The sequence below is a fragment of the Musa acuminata genome, unplaced genomic scaffold (assembly GCF_036884655.1).
Source record: "Musa acuminata AAA Group cultivar baxijiao unplaced genomic scaffold, Cavendish_Baxijiao_AAA HiC_scaffold_1138, whole genome shotgun sequence".
NCBI lineage: Eukaryota > Viridiplantae > Streptophyta > Magnoliopsida > Zingiberales > Musaceae > Musa > Musa acuminata.
The window spans coordinates 758,615-772,693 of NW_027021350.1; the positions used below are offsets into that span (position 1 = coordinate 758,615).

Consider the following 14,079-nt stretch of genomic DNA (forward strand, 5'->3'; position numbering starts at 1 on the left):
AAACTTAAAAATGACATTTTTAAGAGTTTTTGAACTTTATATTTTATATTTTAAATTAATATATTTATTTTATTTAAATAAATCACAGTTTTTCACAAGTTATTAGGCTCAAATCTGATCTTTGCTCTTTATCATTTTCCTAATTTTTTTCTTTTTATACTTTTAAGAACCTCATATAGTTAGGTATGAATTAAAAATTAAAAATAAATAAATAAATAAATAAATAATATGTTATTAGTTGGTTAAAACCAGCTTAGTTGACATCTTCTTCTTCTTCTTCTTCTTCGATTTCCGATATTATTACGCGAACCAATCAAATGTGACGTTTAAATGGATGGATGGGGCTGTCTCCTCGAAGACCTGTGGAAGTCCACCGTTACCACGCACGCGCTTGCTTCCGCGAGTCACGGGGCGTTGTCCGGAATCAATGGCGTCCCCGAAGAAGCCAAGCATTCATGCAACGAAGAAAACGGATCTGTGTCCAGGTTCAGGTCATCGTCTCTTTAATCACTGCAGGCTGTAAGAACACGTATAACCACTGATCTTAAGATCTCAAATGTTTCCGCTCACTCCAATCTCTTCCGATATGCTGGCCGAAGTTGGAAGAAATCTCCCACCGGAAGGCCCTCATCAAAACCAAGACTTTCAATCGAGTGTGAGACCCGCCAAGCTGTTCTTATCCCCTTCACATCTGTATGCAGCTGGTAAACAGAGACTACAAGGTCAGCTCTCTCTCTCTCTCTCTCTCTCTCTCTCTCTCTCGATGCTTGTTTTTGTCTTTTGCTCAAGTCATATAGCACTTGGCCTGTCTCACTCAAATGTGTATGCAGCTGGCACACACAAATTGGAGCAGTTTCACACTCATCCATAAGTTGGATGACTGGTCTCGTCTCCTCTTCCCTTCCCTTCCCTTCCCTTCCCTTGAGAAGCGAACAAAGGAAGCCCTCTGACTAGTATCTTTAAGATGAAGAAAAGGTTACCAACCATTCAAACAGCTACCCCTCGTGAACATGTGCTAACATTCTTCTTTTTTTTTCCTTTACAAAAAGGTTGCAGCAGGATCTCTTGTTTTAACTTTCTAAACAGTGGAAACCAGAAAATTTTCCGACATTATGCATCTTCAATTCTATCTGAAAACACATTTGTCACTGTAGTAAACAACGAGGTGGCAAATGCAGGAAAATAATTTTTCAAAGAGATGATATATTTATTGGCAAGGAAAAATCAGCTTTTATTGTAAAAGAAATTAGTAGAATATTGATAAGGGATCATTTGGGTCGATCATTGGTACAACTCATAGGTTTATAAGGAATTATCTACTTTGGACGATGATCGTACTCGTATGATTTTATCATTTTTAGAGTATGTAAGCTCCAAAAGACGTATGGTTTGGAAGCGAGTTTACTCAACCGAGGTATAGGCTTTAAGTCATTTTTCTAGTGTCAATCTAATAAGAGATAATTTGGTCGATCGACCATTGTTATAGGTTCTTTTTAGGTTAATAAAAAATTATCTGTTTTGGACGATGTGTATATCTGTATGATTTTTTTTTTTTTTAGTATGTGAGCTTAAAAAAGTATCTTTATGGATAAGGGAGACTCTATGAGTTTTTTTTTTCGATATTCTCGATGAACGTGAGAATAAATGATTTTATCAAATACAAATAGAGAGAGAAAGAAAGAAAGAAAAATCTAACTTTAATTGTGAAAAGGAATCGTGGAATGGAACGGTGGAGAGCCAAGCACAGTATAAGAGTAGTTCTCAGTTAAGAGAGAGAAAGAGAATGAAAAATCAGCTTTAATTGTGAAAAGGAATTAGTGGAATGGAACGGTGGAGAGTCATGCACAGTACAAGAGTCGTTCTCAGTCGAGTCCACATGGGTATAGGCCTTTCTCTTTGTTGCTTACCTTTCACTGTTCTGGATGAGCTGTGCAGGCTCAGGCAGGATGCAGATATCGTAGGGCTATATTGTCCTACGTGGACCACTTTGTGTGGGTCCCCGGAGTCGATTCTGTGACAGAAAGACTGTACCCTGATGATGGATCGGACAGCAAAACCTCTCCATCTTTCCGCCAAGCTTCCATTGCTGCCCACTTCACACCACCACCTTCGACAAGGCGGAGAGAGAGAGAGAGAGAGGCGGAGGAGGAGGAGGAGGAAACCCACTTACTGCATTCGTCGGCCATGTCGACCCCGACGCCAACCTCCTCCCCCGCACCACCCGCCGGCTCCCCTCCCCAAGCCACCCCCTTGGCGCCGCCCCCGGCCTCCCCTCCGTCGCCCGCCATCCCGTCCACTCCGCCGCCCTCCCCCGCCAACTCGTCGTTCCCGCCGTCGGCCTCGCCGCCTCCTTCCAGCCCTTCCGGCTCTTCTCCTACTCCGCCGGCGACACCTTCCGCCCCGTCCCCGCCGTTGCCCTCCGGTGGATCTCCTCCCTCCTCGCCTACTCCTCCGTCACCCGAGACTCCTTTGTCTACCGCGTCACTGCCCTCTTCCCCATCGCCGTCGTCGAGCTCCGTCTCGACCTCGGTCGTGGTCGGAGTCGCGGTGGGCGGGGTGGTCATCCTCTTGCTGCTGAGCTTCGCCTGCATCTGTTGTTGGAAAAAGAAGCGCCGGCCGCGGCGACCGCCGTCCCATTACTACGGAGCTCCCCCGCCGCTTCCAGCAGAAAAGAAAGGTTGGATCTACTTTTCTTTGGAATGGATCTACGGAAGAAAAACTCTACCTAATCCTTTTACGTGATCCATAGCCTACGTTGCAGCTCAGATCCGTTCTGTTGCACAGTGCTTACAAAAATTCCTGTTCCTGCCCTCGGTTTGGGATTATTGTTGTAGTTTAAACTCCTGTTCTTCCTGTATTTTTGGGAATACTGTTGTGGTTTAAGATCATTTGATGACGGACTTATTATAGGAGAAAAGGTAGATCTTTGAACTAGGAGATGGTATAAATTATTGCTAAGAATTTAATGACCGAGTCAAAGGTACAGATTTTGCTTTTTCATATATATTGTTCCTGATGATTGCTCATGATTATAATTTATATCTATGAAACCTTCTTTGGCACTTAGAAAAGGGCAATTAAACCCGACCGAGTCTTAATCGTCTAAGCAAAGAATAAGAAGGGATTGGGTTGTTTTGTCAAAGTAATTGCTTATATTTTTGTGAATCGAAGTCCCGAGTAAGGCTTGATTTGATGTCTGCAATTTTGGAGACATAGAAGATGGCCTAACATTTGGTGTAAATCCTAACAAGTAGTAGTCCTGAGAATTCTAATTTCTGTCTGGTTTAGCAAATAAGATTTGCATTGAACCGGTGTTGACTTGCTGCTAGTGTGCATCACATGATGACATCCTTAATCCTGTAAGGAGGATTGTTATGGTTGCCTTATTATTTCTTCTTTAGGAATAAGTTTGAATATAATGTAGCTGCCTTTCTTATGGCATTTTAGGATTTCCAATTGGCAAAAGATATTTGAATGAACTGAATGTGGGGGTTGTTTTCAGATGAACGGTATGGCGAGTATTGGCAACAGAATGCCCCACCTCTAGCAGATCATGTCGTCAAAGTGCCTCCAGGGCCTCCTCCTCCTCCACCATTTGCTTCGCGTCCTCCGCACCCACCAAACCATGCGCCGCCTGCACCTCCTCCACCTATGATAAACAGCAGTGGAGGCTCTGGCTCCAATTATTCTGGGTCTGAGGTTCCACTGACTCCACCATCTCCTGGTGTTGCCCTTGGCTTCTCAAAAAGTACCTTCACTTATGACGAACTGGCTAGGGCGACAGATGGTTTCTCTGAAGCTAATCTCCTTGGACAAGGTGGTTTTGGTTATGTTCACAGAGGAGTGCTTCCCAATGGCAAGGAGGTTGCAGTCAAACAATTAAAAACCGGTAGCGGACAGGGCGAGCGTGAATTCCAGGCAGAGGTTGAGATCATTAGTCGTGTGCATCACAAGCATCTTGTTTCATTGGTCGGGTACTGCATTTCTGGAGGCAGGAGGCTGCTTGTTTATGAATTTGTTCCGAACAATACATTGGAATTCCATTTGCATGGTAAGCCATTCTATCATCTTTTCAGCTGGGAATTTTAGCTTAGATGATTCTGCTGTGTTCTATTTATCTTCTTTTGTTGCTAAGCTCTCTGATCATGATACTAACATTCCTCGCGTCAACTTGATGTAAGAAAATTTATATGACATAATCTTTTTAGAAATTCATTCTTGATCACTTTTAGATGGTAAGTGTCTTTTATCATATATAATACATCTTGATCTTGATAAGCATATTCAGGTGAGAGGGACCATTCAGCAGGTTTTTGCATCAGCTTTATGCATGTAACATATTTAGTCCAGTCCATTATGTTTGGATTTATTAAGTGAACTTAAAAGGACACGAAGACCCAGTTGGTAATTACTCAACAAGTTAATTGCTAAATTCTCTGAATTAACTTGTCTAATTTCAGAAATATTGATTGCATCGAACTACTTGCGGCATTTAATTATAAAATTGGTCCTTGTGACTATTGTTTGATTGCTAGTACTGTATACAAGAGTTTGATTAGAGATAATAGATGTTGAATCTGTACGCCTTTTGATTACAATCCTGCAATAAGGTAGGATTTGTCCCCACAATGTATACTACAATACGTGAGTCTCTGTACTAGTTGTTTTTCATTGTGATGTTTTAGACTTTTTTCATCCTTCTTTGGATTACTATTTTTCTGCTAGATCGTTTCATTTCAAAGTAGTTTATGTCCAGGAAGAGGTCGACCAACTATGGAATGGCCTACACGACTGAAAATTGCACTGGGTTCTGCAAAGGGATTGGCATATCTTCATGAAGACTGTGAGTTTGTTCTCATTTTTGATACCTTAATACTTTTCTAAAAATTTGTTTCTTACCGATGATCTGCCTAACTTTATTTTCTGACTTTGTTCCTAATGGAATTGCATTTTCATCTTCAGGCCACCCTAAGATTATTCACCGCGATATAAAGGCAGCCAACATTCTTCTTGATTACAAATTTGAGGCAAAGGTATGCATACACCTTTTTAGGTTTATCATGTTCTAGCTGAAGTACCAGACTGTCTTTCTTGTATACACAACCAGAGCTAAGAACAGAATATTTCTGCATTTAATATATGGTTCCTCACATACTGAGAACAGTTATGTATTTTGTCAAATTTAGAGTTTGAAGAGCATGAAAAACAATGTCTTCATTTGATTTGGCCCCACTACATGTGATGGAATCTAGCATACCACTTGAACAAGATTTATTGCATCAATCTGTAGATTGGAGTTCATTTCACTTGACCAGATCCACAATTCATCCCATGTCTTAACTGATGAATGTAAAAGCTGGCTTGGTCAGAATGGGTTGGCTTTTTTTCTGGATGCAAGAAGTAAATAATCACAGCTGATCTCTCAATCATTATGAATGTGCTGCGTATCAAATGAAATTCCTGTAAATTTCAAGTTGTCAAAGAAGACCAACTTTTTCTTTTTTTGGTGTTTGGGGGGGGGGGGGTGGGGGGGGGTGGGGGGGGGTGTTGGAGGGGGGTTGGAGGGGCGCAATGACTCAATTTAACCAGATGAACACCCAATGAGATTAAAGAAATCTGGATGTGCTAATATTTTGAAGGCAAGAAAGCATCCACTAACAATCTTTTAGTTCCTCATGACACTTTTTTGGTGGCCAATGACTCAAATTTAACTGGATAAAATTGAGATTAGAGAAATCTGGTTGTGCTTATATTTTGTCATACTCTTTAAGGCAAGAAAATGTCCACTAACAGCCTTTTAATTTGTCATGAGACTTACATTCAACAAATTAGCTTGATGTTTTTTAAATTTTTTCTATCACTTTAAAAACTTCTTTATCAAATGATGTCTTTGCACTAATGGTTAATTGCATAATTAGTCCTTGGACTTCCAGTTAATTTAACTGATCCTAGAACTTCAAATTTAAAAAATTGGCATTCTTAACTTCAGTTTTCAATTTGATGAGGTCCGACAATCAACTTGTAGTTATAAACCTTGGCGAAAAGCTGATCTAGCTGCATCACTAGTCTTGTGTATGTCATAAATCTCAGTGAGAAAAGTTGTCAAACATGCCTAGCATGATTAACAAAACAAAAATTAGGGTACATCCTCTTGAATTGTCAACTAAACTGATATACCAGATAAATTAATTTGATCCAAAGTTCAAGGATTAGTGATGCAGTTTGTCCCATAATAAAACATATTAGCAACACTGATTTGATTTGATGAAGCAGATGCAAGTGCTCCTTTTTTCTTTATCATTTTCTCCATGTATACCTTTGCTTTTTTCTAAAACCTTCCAGATCAACGAGCTTTATTTTGTGCTGCAAATTTTTATTAACTTCCTCTTTAGCTTATCTACTCATGATTTTGCAGGTTGCAGATTTTGGGCTTGCGAAGATTGCTTCTGATAGTGACACCCATGTTTCAACAAGAGTTATGGGGACCTTTGGGTATGCTTCCTTCTTCCTCATTACAATTTGCTTTGTCTTTTGACTTGTTTATGTTGCCTGGATGGCTTCTTCTAAAGACGCACTTTGTGAAACTTATGGTCTTTGCTCTATGGGTTTTTGTCACTTATTTTCTGTCAATATTTTACTGAGAATCTGGTCTACTGGCTATCAAAGCCTTGTTGAAATGTTGAAACTTTAATTCTCACAGCACATGATTAAAGATGTTTCTTCTATTATATTCCAGTCTTACAGCACAATTAGAAATCTTGTAGTGGTTATCTCCTGAACTGTAGCAAGCATGAAGAATTTAAGATGTTTTCTAAGATCTTTATGTCCGTGATAACACTGTAGTTTAACCTGTAGCCTACATATTCTTGCAGTTATCTGGCACCTGAATATGCATCTTCAGGCAAACTCACTGATAAATCAGATGTCTTTTCATTCGGTGTCATGCTTCTGGAGATAATCACTGGACAGCGTCCTGTTGATTCATCCCAAACTTTCATGGATGATAGCTTAGTTGACTGGGTTAGTATTTTGCATGCCTTGGTTTTGTTACCATGATGTTGCTTCTGCTTACCTTCCATGTCCGGTTCTTAGATTTGTTTGTAACTGCAGGCAAGGCCACTGCTTACTCGAGCTCTAGAAGATGGCAACTATGATGCCCTTGTTGATCCAAAATTGGGAAAGAACTATAACCCTGATGAGATGGCTCGCATGATTGCCTGTGCTGCTGCTTGTGTGCGCCACTCAGCACGAAGAAGGCCAAAGATGAGCCAGGTGCTGTTTCATTGCCCTACTCTGTATTTTTTTAATTAGATTTCATTATTCTGTTGTCACATTGTTCGAATGCATGTTCTTTGTTTGGATGTGTTTGCATTAGGTTTTTTATGAATTTGAAGTTATGTTTGGCATGTTTAATGAATCTTTGAAATTGGGAAACATGTGCCTTCTTTGAAGTCAGCTCTCTCTTTGCTTGCTTGACAGACAATGACATTTGGATGGAATATTCTCTATGCAATAATCTGCATCTTATTTTCTAGAAGCCTACAAACTTTTGAGCTAATCTTGCACTTACAGTCTGAGTTAATTGATTTCTGTCTGAAGCTAAACGACTATATGAACTTTTGAACTAATCTTGCACTTAGTGTTGCTACTTCCAACATTTTACTAACCCAAATCCGTCCAAAAACCAATCAGGTCATCCGTGCTTTGGAAGGAGATGTGTCTCTTGAAGATTTGAATGAAGGCATCAGACCGGGCCATAGCAGGTTTTACGGTTCGTATGGCAGCTCTGATTATGATTCTAGCCAGTACAACGAGGATATGAAGAAGTTCAGGAAAATGGCACTGGCGACTCAAGAGTATACCGGCGGCGATCACAGTGCAGCAACCAGCGAGTACGGTCAGAATCCATCGTCTTCGAGCACTGAAGGCCGACAGACACATGAAATCGAGATTGGTAAGAAGAAAGACAGCTATGGTTTTGGCAGCAGCTAGTGAGTGAGAAAGGCCTGATACTCTAGCCTATCTGGAGTACTTTGACAGGTTTTTCATGTATGCTTGTAGCTTTTTCCTTGGGGTAGTGATGAATAGCCAGCTAACTGATTCTTTATATATATGTTGCATTTGTCTCTGAGGTTGAGATACATTTCTGAGTGTTAATTGCTTTCTGTAATACAAGTTCCAGATCCATTCTTTATATATATATATATATATATATATATATATATAGAGAGAGAGAGAGAGAGAGAGAGAGAGAGAGAAGAGAGAGAGATTGGTGCACATGATTAAAGATGCCAAAGTAACAAGAGCAGTGGTTTAGATACCCATGAAGACATCTCATGGCAGCACAGAATGTGGCTGTGGCACATATCAATGAAAGGTGAGGAGCAATTGGAAGGCTTCTTTAGACTGTCCCCACTTGGCAATGAAGAGAATGCAAATGCTTCCCATGTGAGCTTTTGTGTCCTCTATTTCTGCATCACAGCTCACTGCTGATATGACATCTCTCTCTCTCTCTCTCTCTCTCTCTCTGGTGAGCTGTAGTTTGTGAGTTGTAGCCGGCAGCAATTTTTTCTTTTTCTTTTTTTGGCATGGAATGAAAAGAGATTGGCCACTGACAGCCAAAAGACATCAGAAAGCTCACCAAATGTCCTCCCAACTTGCTTCCCGCAATATAGGAAATGTGAGCAGTTGTGTCACAATAGTAATTCAATGAGAAATTATTGATTCAAATATCTCATGTATTCTAATAAGATTACAAATTTGTGCTTATTTATTTACGACGATTTTCGTTAAAAAAATATTCATATTTTGGGGATTTTAATTTTAATTTTTTCAAACAATACTTATAATTTAAAAATTCTAAAATACCTTTCATTTTTTTTATTTTTTTCCTATTTTTTAATTATTATTATTATTATATTTTCATTTGGCTCATTCGTTATATTTTTAATAATATTAATAATATTTTATTGATGTATTCAAAATACTATAAATATTGAAAAACACTATAAGTGACATTATATCATATCTTCTCGATTGTCATTATTTATAGATCATTACAATATCATATTTATTTTTAGACTTAAAATTAATTTGATTGGGATTATAGATCTAATTAGATTCCTTGTAATATTTTTATTATAGTGACTAAAATACTGTAACATGTCAAAAATGTTATAATAAATCAAAACACTGTAATGGATAGTAAAACTTTAGGAATAATTTGAATATTTTTTTAAAATTAAAAGTACTGTTTGAGAAAAAAAAATAAAATAAAATGAGAGTATTGATCGAAAAAAATCTAAAACATGGATATTTTATAGGGAAATCGCCCATTTATTTATTGTTGCAATCCTCTAAATCCAGTTAATTGGCCGGTTATTTGAAGAGACTATAACGCGCTCACAACCGTACATCTAACTCCTTTTAATCTCAACCGTCGACCTCTTCCTCCAAAGCTGTAATCTAATAATAAAATTTTTAACCATTTATAAGTCCCTCGTTATTCGTACCTTCATATTAACTGGGATAATAGTCTTCTCTCCTGATGTGATCCAATAATAAGGACGGTAATGAAGAGGGTCGATGTGGTGTTTGTCCCTCGGAAATTCCCCTCTCGTCTCGTCTTCTTTTCTTCCCCGATTCGGGCCACGATTCAAGGGCTCGATAGCCAGGAGAGCTCGATCTTGGTCGGCCCCGCCGGTCCGGTCTCCGATTCGGATTCATGGCGTCTCGAAGGCGAATGCTCCTCAAGTCATCATCCTCGGGGACAGCGGGTGAGATTTCCGTCCCGATCGCCAGGGAACGGAAAAGAATCCCCTTCCTTCTGTTTGCTTGAATCTTTACTTAAACCTTGACTGTGTTCTTTGTTAGGGTTGGGAAGACGTCTCTGATGAATCAGTACGCTCTGATCACTTTTACTTTCGGGGACGAAAAAGTTTGTTCTTTTCGCTGTGATTAATTTGTCGTGGTGGATGATTTGGGGTTGAATGATATTGGATAGGTATGTCGACAAGAAATTCAGTAATCAATATAAGGCGACCATTGAGGTTGATTTCTTGACTAAAGTAGTCCAGATAGATGACAGATTGTTCACGTTGCAGGTTACTTCCTTTGATCCGCCTTTTCGCATGTTCTCATAATTTTGGGATTCAAGTCAGAATTTTGCTGGATTTTGTAGGTGCGAATCTCGAGTTTTCAGTCTTTGATGAATCTTTTGTATGTGTATATATAGCAACCGAAAGAAAATTTTCAGGTTGTAAGCTTTATGCTTTACGCTTTTCTCAACTTATCACTACAGGTAGGGAACTTTCAATTCAGAGCATTTTTCCATCTTTGTGCGGTACTTTGGAGCTTGCTGAGTACTACACATTGTACAATGAGATCTGGAAGAAAGAAGTTCATATGGAACATGACTTGTTGATATTTTGGAACAGTTAAATTAATATGAGTATAAGCTTCTTTTATTGGTTTTTTTAACTTCTGTAGAAGTTGATTAACTGCTTTATCTGGTTGGCAAGACGACCTAAAGAATTGTCCTTACCTTGAGTATTGGTTATTGTTCCTTTGACGTGCTGCCTATTTGTTGCACGATGTCACGAGATAACAATCTTGTGCTTCATTGCAACTCAGGATTTCACATTCAAGTGAGATGTTTGAGGATAATCATTTGAGACATTCAGGGTAGGGTATATTGTCGAGCTTGGCTATTAAATTTGAGGGTACTACTTCTGCTACAAACAAAGAGTGATAATTAGATTTGAGGTTTTACAAAATGTGAAATGTTTATGATTCTCTCTCTATCTTTTTTTTTTTTTTGGATGCATGCATTTTCCGATAAAATTAAACTTGGTGAAATCATAGTTTGGAGTTATTTCTTTCATTTTAAGTTGTTGATCATTTATGTTAAGGTAGTTTGTGTAGGTTCACTTTCTAATGTTTTATTTCTCAGATATGGGACACAGCAGGGCAGGAAAGGTTCCAGAGTCTTGGTGTGGCTTTCTATCGTGGAGCCGATTGCTGTGTCCTTGTGTATGATGTTAATGTCGTGAAATCGTTTGACAATTTGGATAATTAGCGTGAGGAATTTCTGATCCAGGTAAATTATGTTTGACTGTCTTGATTGATTTGGAGCAGCAATTGAGGAATATATATATATATATATATATATATATATATGTATATATATATGTATATATGTATATATATATGTATATATGTATATATGTATATGTATATATGTATATATGTATATATGTATATATGTATATATGTATATATGTATATGTATATGTATATATGTATATATGTATATACATATGTGGTCATGTAATATCTGGTTTGGTTGTCTAATTTTCAGGCTAGCCCATCTGACCCTGAAAATTACCCTTTTATACTGTTGGGTAACAAGATAGATATTGATGGTGGCAACAGCCGAGTGGAAAGATTCTCCTGCCATTTTAATGTTATGCGGGAAGCAAAAAATTTAGCATGATAGTCGAAGCTATGTTCTGTCTTTACTACTTGATGGGTCCAAACAAACAATAGCAACAGAAGAGATTAATGTAACTTTATCAAAGTTTAATGTAGTGAAATCTGTAAACGCCAAGTCCCAGTTGGACCAAGTCATCATGTGGAACCCTGCTATATATAGTGGTATGTTTTTATATGCTTTGATCTGTCTCTGGATTTTCAGGTCTCTTGAGAAGAAAGCGAAGGCATGGTGTGCATCAAAGGGGAACATTCCTTATTTTGAAACATCAGCTAAAGAAGGATTCAATGTGGAAGCTGCCTTCCAATGTATTGCCAAAAATGCCCACAAGAATGAGCCGGAGGAAGATATGTGAGTATCTCCATATCATCTGTCAACACCCCTGATTCTCAGAAAAATAACTATTTAGGTTTGAACTACATCTTCATGCTACATGCAAGTCAGCACGGATCAATCTATATAAAAATCACACTCTGCATTCTGAAAGTTACCCCTAGATTTTAGGTTGCTTAATATTCAAACTCCATAAACAATATCAAAATAAAAGATCTTAAATTTCTTGGTAGCTCTTATGGCATTTATGTTTTAAATCTCCTGTTTTGAGAGTAGGCAGGCTTGTTTATATTACTCTTAGTTTGAAGATTAGACTTGCTTATCTTTCATATTTTGGTGCCTGAACGGTTTCCTTTTTATGATGAAGATATCTTCCTGATACCATTGATGTGGCGGGTGGTGTGAGACAGCAACAATCATCCGGTTGTGAATGTTAGATGGAGTTCATTTTATGTTAGTTTAAAAAAAAATTCCATTACGTTGCCAAATTATTTCTACAAACTATCGTCATAGCTTCTTCACCTGTAATTTATGCCATATTCAGTGATGATTGCTGTCGGCTCTTTCCGAGACATACTTCCTCCTTGCATGTATTTTACCACTCTTGTGCAATTCGTTTACCCTTTCAAATGTTATATGAGTTCTATTGTTCATAATAAATGTATTGTGACTTGCAATGACTGAACAAGTGTCTTCTGAATGGACTGAACAGCTTTCTTTGCATCTTGGTTGTCTCTCTTGACATAATCCGAGAACTTATACTGTTTGATCTCTTCTACCTGAAACATTTTTCTTGGAATTGAGGTGCTCATTTCGTTCTCGTCTTATCAGTCAGGAGGGGAATTAGTGGTACATTCTGTATGATTTTACCTTTTGTTTTGGCAGTAAAATATTGGCTTGAGATCAAATCAACATTGTAGCGTTCAATAGAATATGCTTATTTTATCATTCATATCTTTATTCTTGTGACTTGGCCTTTATATAAGTCTCAACTCTCCATCCAACCTCAAGGCCTATTGCCATGTTCATGGAGGAGTCTTGTTGCCATGTTCACTTTAAGTTCTTCACTACCAATTTAAATAGATTGTCGTTGACTTGCCCTTAAATGATAGGAAAAGAACTCAATTTAAGATACAGTTTTGAGATCAAGAATGGATTCCATAAAATACAAGTTGTGTGCACAAATGCAAGCTTTCAGAGATCCTACATTTCTGAAAGGGGGACCTGTGTTTTCTCTGAGAAGACTTTTTTTATTCATTTCCTTTGTTGTCGTAGGTTGAAAGGACCTTCTTGGAATAGACTTCATAGGATTTAGTGGAGTATCAATTGACTTTTGTACTCTTCCAAGATCTCATGACTCTCTCCTTTGACAACAACAAACGAGATCTGCGTCGACCATCGTGTCCGTTTAGGAGGATGTCCTTCACGGACCGGAATGGTATGTCACAGCAGATGCCAAGTTCTCGCCTGTCACAGCAGCATTCACCACCCTCTCTCTCTTTCTCTCTCTCTCTCTCTCTCTCTCTCTCTGTGCCACCTTGTTTGACGAGAACAAACGATGGTATCTGCATTGCCCTCGACGACTAAAAGCATCAGATGGTATGTCACAGCACAAGTCACCTCTGTTTCTCTCTGGGTTGAAGAAACATTCAATCATGGCAAAGAGGAAGAAAAGTGAGCATACACAGTGAGTCCACGACCACGAGATCTATCAGGCAAGAAGAAACTCGTCTTCGAGTGTAAATAATCCAACATGCTTTGCACACCAAAGTAAAAAAAGTCAAGTAAATGATGTTTGCCAAACAATTATATGTGATCCAACACAAACTATGAATTGCTAATTCAATTGATATATGACATCATAATCGTCCCAGAAAGGCACAAATAAATTAGCTGGAAATAGTTTATGATCCTAATAAATGGAGGAATATCACCATCAGAGACTAGCCAAATTTACTGAAAGTATCTCACTTTAAATCAGGCCAAGATTTGCAACAATCACATGCTAAAAACATTTACTGTTACAAACTTTCCATGGAGAATGCAACTGCTGCGGGCAACGATGGCAGACAATGGATTTTACTACTAATGATCTCAAATGACAAAATGCATGGTTTCATGGCCTTCCACTCATCCATGGCAGGTAATAAGCATTTTTGCATGAACAAGTCTTCCCAAATGGGCTCTCTGAATGAAGTACGTATGACATACCAATAGAATAAAATATTCATCTAACTTGATGTGAGACTAAGGGT

General features: G+C 38.4%; 1 protein-coding gene and 1 pseudogene across 1 annotated transcript; both read left to right on the plus strand.

Annotated features, from left to right (window-relative positions):
- The first annotated feature begins 680 nt into the window (after positions 1 to 680).
- Positions 681 to 8,143, plus strand: LOC135671287 (proline-rich receptor-like protein kinase PERK1). The gene is made up of 9 exons (XM_065179336.1): positions 681 to 722; positions 1,936 to 2,677; positions 3,503 to 4,051; positions 4,757 to 4,843; positions 4,963 to 5,033; positions 6,416 to 6,492; positions 6,873 to 7,020; positions 7,111 to 7,272; positions 7,693 to 8,143. The coding sequence occupies exons 1-9, from the start codon at positions 696 to 698 to the stop codon at positions 7,990 to 7,992; spliced, it is 2,163 nt and encodes a 720-aa protein (XP_065035408.1). The 5' UTR covers positions 681 to 695; the 3' UTR covers positions 7,993 to 8,143.
- A 1,445-nt stretch (positions 8,144 to 9,588) lies between these two features.
- On the plus strand, positions 9,589 to 12,505 carry LOC108951435 (ras-related protein Rab7-like; annotated as a pseudogene).
- The last annotated feature ends 1,574 nt before the right edge of the window (positions 12,506 to 14,079 follow it).

What these genes read in the sequence shown, in the direction of transcription:
- LOC135671287 (XM_065179336.1), top strand. Translation starts at nt 696, where the DNA reads ATGCAGCTGGTAAACAGAGACTACAAG. An exon ending in TGGTAAACAGAGACTACAAG is followed by an intron (nt 723 to 1,935) that starts GTCAGCTCTCTC and finishes TGAGCTGTGCAG; the next exon opens with GCTCAGGCAGGATGCAGATA. An exon ending in AGAGTTATGGGGACCTTTGG is followed by an intron (nt 6,493 to 6,872) that starts GTATGCTTCCTT and finishes ATATTCTTGCAG; the next exon opens with TTATCTGGCACCTGAATATG.